This window comes from Etheostoma spectabile, chromosome 13, assembly GCF_008692095.1.
Source record: "Etheostoma spectabile isolate EspeVRDwgs_2016 chromosome 13, UIUC_Espe_1.0, whole genome shotgun sequence".
In the NCBI taxonomy this organism is placed as follows: domain Eukaryota; kingdom Metazoa; phylum Chordata; class Actinopteri; order Perciformes; family Percidae; genus Etheostoma; species Etheostoma spectabile.
In genome coordinates, this window is record NC_045745.1 from 22,328,761 (window position 1) to 22,337,209 (window position 8,449).

The following is an 8,449-nucleotide window of genomic DNA, read 5'->3' on the forward strand; positions in this document are numbered from 1 at the left end:
TGTGTGTGTGTGTGTGTGTGTGTGTGTGTGTGTGTGTGTGTGTGTGTACAGATCAAGGACATTTATTTGTTGCAGTATGTGCAGCCCCTGGCAGAAGAATGCTTTCCTAACCACAATCAGCATCCATCAGATGCCGGGTTTACCTCTCCTACAGACAAAAGGTTAAATGCTTTACTAAATCATTCTCTCTTTTTGTTCTCTCTCTCCTCCCACTTGCTTCATCACCCCTCCCCCTCTTTTTCCTTCCCTCCATTCTATCACTTTCACTATGCACCTTCCTTTGGTTCCCTGCCCTTTCCTGTCTCCTTCCTCCTCTTGCCTCTCTCTCTCTCCCTCACCCTCCTCCAGCTGGTGGGCGGCGAGTTTGACCTGGAGATGAACTTCATCATCCAGGAGGCTGAGAGCATCGGCTGCATGGTGGAGTTGCTTTCCCACTGCGAGGTGACGTGCCAGGCTGAGATCTGGAGCATGTTCACCGCCATCCTCCGCAAGAGCGTGCGCAACCTGCAGACCAGCACCGAGGTCGGCCTCATCCAGCAGGTGCTGCTCAAGATGAGCACTGTGGACGACATGATCGCAGGTGAAGCAGCTGTCCATCTATGTGCATATTACGCACAATGACAGAAGGATATATGGAGGGGTCACCTGGTGAAATCAATATCACTATATTTCTTCAGTATTACTGTACTGATATGGCAAATGTGTACACAGTCACACATTAAATTATTACATTTCCACTTTCAACCTATTTAAAACAAAAACTACAAGCCATTAATTTAGATAAAAGCTAAAAGGATAACACAATATGATGATATGGCATCACGACACAATTCCCCCCGGAATTCTATAAAGGATGATTAACTCTATCACCTGCATTACTGCCCAGTAGACAAACATGCACATGTTAGGAGACAGCTTTGTTGGTCTTCATAACTCTTTATTTTTACTTACTTTCTTAAGTTTTGTTATTTAAATCAACTTTTCCCACTTATACTCAACATGTTTGGCCTTGGTAGTAATTTCACATAAGTAGTGACATCAACTCTTGCATTCAGCTGTGTGTTGTACAGTATGCATAGTTGGACAAACAATTGTAATAACGTAGAGAGAAAAGAGTAAAAAGCCACATGCCATGTTAAAAACACAAACTGAAGCTGAAGATTGAAGCTGCTTCAGATTGAGAAGTAAATATCTCAGTTTCTTCCTGTATAACATACTGTAACTTTTGCATGTGTGCATGTGTGCTTGAATGTTTGCCCTGCAGTCAGTCATCCATTGCAACCCGCTGGTGCAGCAGAGGCAGAGTAATGACCTCAGTATGTTTCTGTGTGTGCCGCGATTTGAACAGAGGGCTTGATTTTAAAAGGGAACACTCACAGCCGTCTCTTTACATGATCATATTGACCTTGACTTCCCTTTAATGATGTCTCGGCATGCGTGTCCTCTCCTTCCCTCCCCCTCAGTGTCCTTTCTGTCTTACCTACCGCCGCAGGATCATATGCTTTATAACTTCTATGACTTATTACTGCTCACCACAGCAGAGCATACGCTGCTTTAATCAATTTAATGCCAATTCGCTCACACTTCCTTTCTAAACCATGATTCTAACACTTTTTAAAATGACCTACATGGAATTGTACAAAATACAGAGCTTAGGGGTTTTGAATGTAGGACATGTGTATTTTCTTCTTATACCAAGCACCTAAATGAGCTAGCCTTCTGCTGTATTCCCTATCGCTGGGCTCTGGCTAATGAAATATTGTGGGAAGACTCCTCAAATTTAGCGGGACTAATGGGAGAGAAGAGCCTTTGTATCAGATTGCTTCACTCTGAGAGGGTCGTGCTATACCACTGATTTGTTTCTAGTACATGGAAAGTGAAAGCCAATGTGAAGGTTATTTTGACCAAACAAAAGCGTACAAACATTAGAATGGTATCAATCTTTATCTAATTCTCAACAAATAAGCATATATTTTTCAATGTGTCAAACAATTCCTTTAAAGACATGGACACAAACTGGACATAAGACATTTGTTCAAGACCACCATCACAGTATATGTCATTTTCCATCGTTATCTGGGAGTTTATTGATACATTTTATAGTAATAAATTAACATTGCTTAACAAGCATTTGTACACAATATTGAAGCCTGAGAGTACTCAACACATTCTCAGTGTGTTTGGCCTCGTATCACTTGATGTATAAAGAGCAGTATATACTAACGCAGCAAGAATTTACATAGTGGTGTACACATTCAGGGTACTAAGTAATGCTGTGCACAACAACTCTGCTAGCGTGTCAAGGTTGTGTGTAGCTCTTGGAACTCCCTTTGAATTTTGACCGCACTCTGACTGATTAATGCTCAACAGTAAGTATACAAACTGTGTCTTATTAAGGACCTCACCTTATTTGATCAGAGGTGTCAGTAGAGGGCTGACTCACAAACACACTCTCACACACATATTCTGGTTGTTTGGGCTCTCTTGTGCTCATTATCTGCCTCTATTCGTGTGTTCTCAGACCTCCTGGTGGACATGCTGGGAGTCATGGCTAGTTACAGCATCACAGTCAAGGAGCTGAAGCTGCTCTTTAGTATGCTGAGGGGAGACAACGGCATCTGGGTAAGTTGGTGGACACTTAAAAGAGTTTTAGATTGTGTGTGTGCATCAGAAAGTGTTGTTATTGTTATGACCACAGTCATTTTTTTTAATTAAAAAACACATTCACATCCATCAGTGATTTGCAATTGCTGGGTAACAAACATTTAGAAAAATTAAAAAAAACCCATTAGAACATTAACATTATCACCTTCAATATAGTTTTATTCATATTTTATATTGAAAAATTACTTTTGCTACTCCAAGAAGAAGGAGCTTAAATTCAATTAAATTCAAACCCCTTTGGCAGGCCCAGATGGTGACAGATACAGTAGAAAACTTGTTCATGTCTCTAGTCTAGTTCCATTTCATGTTTGGATTCAGTAGCTATTTTGATTATCTCTAATTTCACAATGCCATATTTTACAGTTAAAGTTAAAGCAACATTTCACTCAAGATTGTTTTATTGTTTCTAATATCAAAAAGAGACTCAGGATTTTACACTGACTAATTGCTGTTAAAAAGTAGTATTCTACAATTAATAGTCGGGGTAGCTTCATTTTTTTTATACTAGATTAATTATACAGCATTAGCTTGTTTGTCATTAGCCTGGATGTCACTTAATGGTGCTGATAGATTCAAATAATAGAGGATCGTGTGTATCTGTGTGTGTGTCGATGTTTGGATTGATTTGCGAGTGTATGTCACGACAAGGGCAAATTAGCTCACGTTCAACACTTTTGTTTCTTGTAATCAACATTAGTAATGCAACAAAGGTTTGAGTTTGTTTTGTTAGAGTGATGGAACCATGATGAAAAAAACAATGACAGCCTCATCAGCTCAGTATGTTTTTTCTCTAGGTGAGTCCCTTTGGGAAGGTTGACATTTTTTTCAACACCTTGACATATATTCACACACTATACAAATATTGTCTTCTATTATTACCGACCAATTATCTCTACAGGAGTAAATTCATTGCTCAAGGGCTCCTTTTTTCTTCTTCCCCGCTGTCTGACTTCTTCACCAGGTGAATGGAGACTCTTGCCTGAAAACCAGCCCAATCCGCCTGCTCATGTTTAATTTCCTATCGCAGATACATCTTGCCTCGCTCCCAATCAAACAGATTTCCAACATACCCCATCCATTCATCTCACATGGGGCAGATTTAAGATGATCACTGACAGAGGAGCGTCAGTTACTGGACATAACTGTCATCTTCCGTCCAGTGCAACGCACCACGCTAACAAAACTTCAATCAAATTGTCAAACAAGGCGTTACTGATCAAATAAAAATCAATAGTATGCTACTGTATTGCCTATTTCTCACCCAAACTGTTTCAAGGAACACAGATGAGTCTAGTGTTGAGCTGGAATTTGAAAAAGGTTTGTGACCCGGCCTCTATTTCTTTCCTGCTTCAAAATGGACCAAGCACTGCCCCAACTTGTAGGTGTCGCTCAGAGCTATGTTTTTGTTGGTGTTCTAAATGGTTGTAGGTCTATTCAATTTTGTCCAGAGGCATTTTGATCTGTGTCATTCCTTGAAATTAGAAAATGAACTGAGAGGTTCTAGACCAATATGCAATTGTGAAGTAGTTGCAAATTAATAGTTAATAGTTGTGAATAATTAGTTGCAAATTAGTTTTGAATAATTTGCAACTGCAAATAAGTCTGGCAATGCCAGGTTATTCCAATTGGCCACAATCTCCTTGTCTCTAACTTTCTCTTCTTGTTCACAGCCAGCCCAGAAACATTTATTGTGTGTTGCCAAATAGGCATTTCCTTTGGTTGTGGTTACTGTCAGTGGACATAGTCAAGATGTACTGTAGTTTGATTAATTCATTTTCTCTTTTGCCTAAATTATCCACACAATTTGGGGGAAAATGGGCCTTGCAGTTTCTGATTCATGCTTAGTTTTAAAACTACAATACCAAGCACCCCTTAAAAGGATTAATTCATGAGTTGAGTGCTGGAAGTGCTTAGTACAAATTCCACTTCCACTTAGACTTGTTGTCTTCATCTTAACTGTTCCCTGTAGTTTGCTGTCACTAGGTTTAGCTGATGTTTTAAAACCAAACTCTGGCAATTTGGAATAGTTCTTCTGGGCTAAAATCTCTCTTCTGCTAGCTTCGCTCACTTGGTGGCTTAGCGAGGTGTACAAGCTGTGCAATGCCTTGGCAGCTGCTAGCGTCCACTAGCTAAGTCAATACACCCCTGTCCCTTCTTGTCAATCGCCCCTCTACTCAGGCTTCAGGACAACCACAATCAACAACCCCTGGTCACTGATCAGTGGTCCACAGCAAGACCATCATCCATCCCATCAGCCCTCTCACTGTACTTCTTCTGTCTAATAACTCTCCCCACCCCATTCACGTTGCTCCTATTTCCCAGTCTTCTGCAATTTCTCCTTCACCAGCATCCCTCTCCAGAGACTGGTCGATTAAGGGTTGCCATGGTATTGATGAGGTGGTGTCGGGGGAGGGCAGAGTTGATTGAAGAGTTATTGATTAAGTGGTGTTGTGGTAAAGATGTGATGTCACATGTATTTTTTTTTTTCTCTCCTTTTAACAGAGTCTCCCCCCTGTGCCTCTGATAGTTGGCAGCTGGCACATAATAATGACAATCTCTCCTCTCCTCTCCTCTCCTCTCCTCTCCTCTCCTCTCCTCTCCTCCAGCCTAGACATGCTATCAAGCTCTTGTCAGTTTTGAACCAGATGCCTCAGAGACATGGTCCTGATACCTTCTTCAACTTTCCAGGACGCAGTGCAGCGGTGAGACTGCATAAATATACAAACACACACACCTGAGTATCATTATCAAAAATGAGCCAAATGTATTCTTTGTGCACCCAAATTGCTAAGGAGTCCTTCATGGCTTCTTTGCAGTCAGTCAGCACATTTTAATTGGCACTTTTCACCACCAGTGCAAGGAGTTCAATGGTGAAAATGAAGTAATGAGTGACTGAGTTGTATATTGATTGCTATAAACATTGATCTAACGTGTGTATCCTCCCCCAGGCCATAGCATTGCCGCCAATTGCCAAATGGCCTTACCAGAACGGATTCACTATCAACACTTGGTTCAGACAGGATCCACTCAACAACATCAATGTGGATAAAGACAAACCGTACCTCTATTGGTAAGTAGAACGTCATTCATCTGGACTTGGATCCTTGGAATGGGAACTGGGACTGAAAGCATCTTTAAAACATCCTTTAATACTCTTTAATACTTTGGCACTGTCCGATTATTTCTACTGGCCATGAATCTTTCATTTCTTTGCCTGTTTTGTTGACCCAGTGACATCACGTTGATATTTTTGCCAGCGCAGTTACAGGGGAATCAAAAACATCAATGGTAAACATCAGGTTTTTGTGTCAGTCCTTTAGGATCACAGATGAAGGGTTTCTTTGTAGTTCTCCATTTTCAGCACTCAAACAGAGAAAAAAAGATGCAGAAATAGCAACTTTTCTATCGACAGCTTTAAGAAATGCCTCTTTTGTTCCTGCCATCACTATTGATCCAAGGAAAGAAAAGCACACAGCTGAATAAAGCAAGTTAAGGCCTGTTCCGTTTGGAAGTCAAAAGGCATTCTGGTTAAAGGTTGAACAAGGTAAGTGAAGTACACATAAAGGACACAGTTTGAGGGTGAGTGCACTGTACTTAATCACAGTATGAGAAAGGGCTCAATAGACTGCAGATTTTTGTTCAGGAAAATAATCTCCCACATTAGATGTCAATCGATCTTTTAGAGGGTTGCCATGATCAAAAGTCACAGAATCAGTAACATTTAACAAAAAACAAACTGCAGTATTGTTTCGTCTGCCAATAATTATTTTCTCATTTCATTTTCAACAATTCCTAGTTTAACCTGTTACATGTCAAATTTAAAATAAAAACTAAGAAAAGCAACAAATCCTCACATGTAAAAAACTTTATTAAGATAATATGTGGCTTGTATGTCTGATATATGGCTTAATCAATTAATCAATAACATTTTTCATTGACTGTGTGTGTGTGTGTGTGTTTGTGTGTATGTGTGTGTGTGTGTGTGTGGCCAGCTGGTTTCATACCAATTAACTAAAGATCTGTTGGCCTCAGACAGAGAGAGCTGATTTTATAGCTGAATGCACGTTGTACAAGATGAAGATTTTCTGAATCAATGTTGTCTTTACATTTTTTCCGTAACTTCTTTCAGAACCATAAAATTCAGTATAATTTGCAACAGAATTAATGAAGAGTTACTTTACTGACACATGAACATTTAAATCATCAGACTGAATGACACAGACAGGAAGTTAATAAATAAACAGATAATGAAATAGTACATAACTTTAAATGTCATGGCACTCCATTATGAGTACGCTGCTGGGTGGATGCCTTGGCTCGTCATGCAGCTCTGGACCTTGCTGGCCTCGACGTTAGTTTTGTAACTGCAAGCTGTTAGCCACTATGAAGCTTCATTAGCTTTGACCTTTTATTAAATTAAACTCCTTTACTCTGCTGACTCTATGACGCTAACCAGCGGTGTCCCCCCTCACAGAGACCAACTTTAATTAATTAAGAATAGAAAGGTTTTTCTAGAGAATTGGGGAGCTAGTCGTTAACAAGAAGGATCGTGCATCCATATATTTTCCGGATACCATTGCCAGGATGAGCTCTGATCAGGGAAAGTGTCAGGATGTAATCCTGTTGCCTTAGTAACCACTTGTCAAGGTGTCATGGTAAGTGCGTAGCGAGAGGGTGCCCCCCTCTCCTCTGGCCCAGGTCTTATCATTCTCTCCCAGATGCAGCTGCTACTCCAGATGCCTGTTGTATAGTGGCCTCCACAGCTGCATATAGGCTGTGATAACACACTGTATGCTCTCCTAACGTGCACCAGTGATTCACTTCAGAGGGATTTGCTTTCTGGCTCTGCTACGTGTGTAACCCTTCTGGGCCTATTTTAGAAGTGAAATGTGTCTTGTTGGTTTTGTGAAGAAGCATAGCTGCGAGACTGTAGACTTGGAGGTTACCAGTGTGGGAAGAGAAATATGATTGGGGGGGAAGGAGATTAGTAGTGTTTTTCCAGGAACCTGTGATCCGGGACCCCTGATGCTGCTGCAAAGAAAATCCTGAAAAAATTAAAATCCTTTCTTTGATGTAACGGACCTTTTGCAGTTATAGTGGAACACAAATATTATATTATTTACAATACAGCTGGTCTGACAGATGAAACCAGACAACACAGCCGAAATGTAATTTATTTGACAGATGATTGTTTTGTAATAGCCATTCAAAACTGTAATTTATTTTTCGCTCAAATCTAATTATATGTAATGATGAGCATGTAATTTAGTCACACAGAAGATCAAATGGTTGCATCATTCATTAAGAAGTAACATTAAGTAACATTATCAGTTTTAATAAAAGAGTTGATAACAAACTGACATGAGTGTAACCCTGTTTGATTCTCTCACAGTTTTCGCACCAGTAAAGGAATAGGTTACTCCGCTCATTTTGTGGGAAACTGCCTCATCGTGACATCACTGAAGTCAAAAGGAAAAGGCTTTCAGCACTGTGTGAAGTATGATTTCCAACCCCGCAAGGTAAGAAAACACACACCAACCAAATCACACAACTGAATAATTTCAGTGCAGACCTTAGTAATGCTGTGCCACTTGTTAGATGTGACAGCATCAGGAGTGTGTTGCTGCTCTCTTCTTCTATCTATACTTCCACTCACTCGGAGTGTTGATGAGTATAGATAAGGTCTGTCAATTAAGACCTGCACACTGCCCCTCTTACGCGCTGTCAGCATTCTGCTACTGCACACACACACACACACACACACACACACACACACACACACACA

General features: G+C 40.4%; 1 protein-coding gene across 21 annotated transcripts in view; it reads left to right on the forward strand.

The window, feature by feature from the left end:
• The window catches only part of nbeaa (neurobeachin a), a 92,615-nt gene that overhangs the window by 28,417 nt on the left and 55,749 nt on the right, over positions 1-8,449 (forward strand). For all 21 annotated transcript variants that reach the window (XM_032532976.1, XM_032532974.1, XM_032532973.1 and 18 more), the window contains exons 2-6: positions 349-580; positions 2,522-2,622; positions 5,271-5,366; positions 5,613-5,734; positions 8,057-8,183. In XM_032532976.1, the coding sequence (XP_032388867.1) occupies positions 349-580; positions 2,522-2,622; positions 5,271-5,366; positions 5,613-5,734; positions 8,057-8,183 (678 nt within the window). The remainder of the gene's footprint in view (positions 1-348; positions 581-2,521; positions 2,623-5,270; positions 5,367-5,612; positions 5,735-8,056; positions 8,184-8,449) is intronic.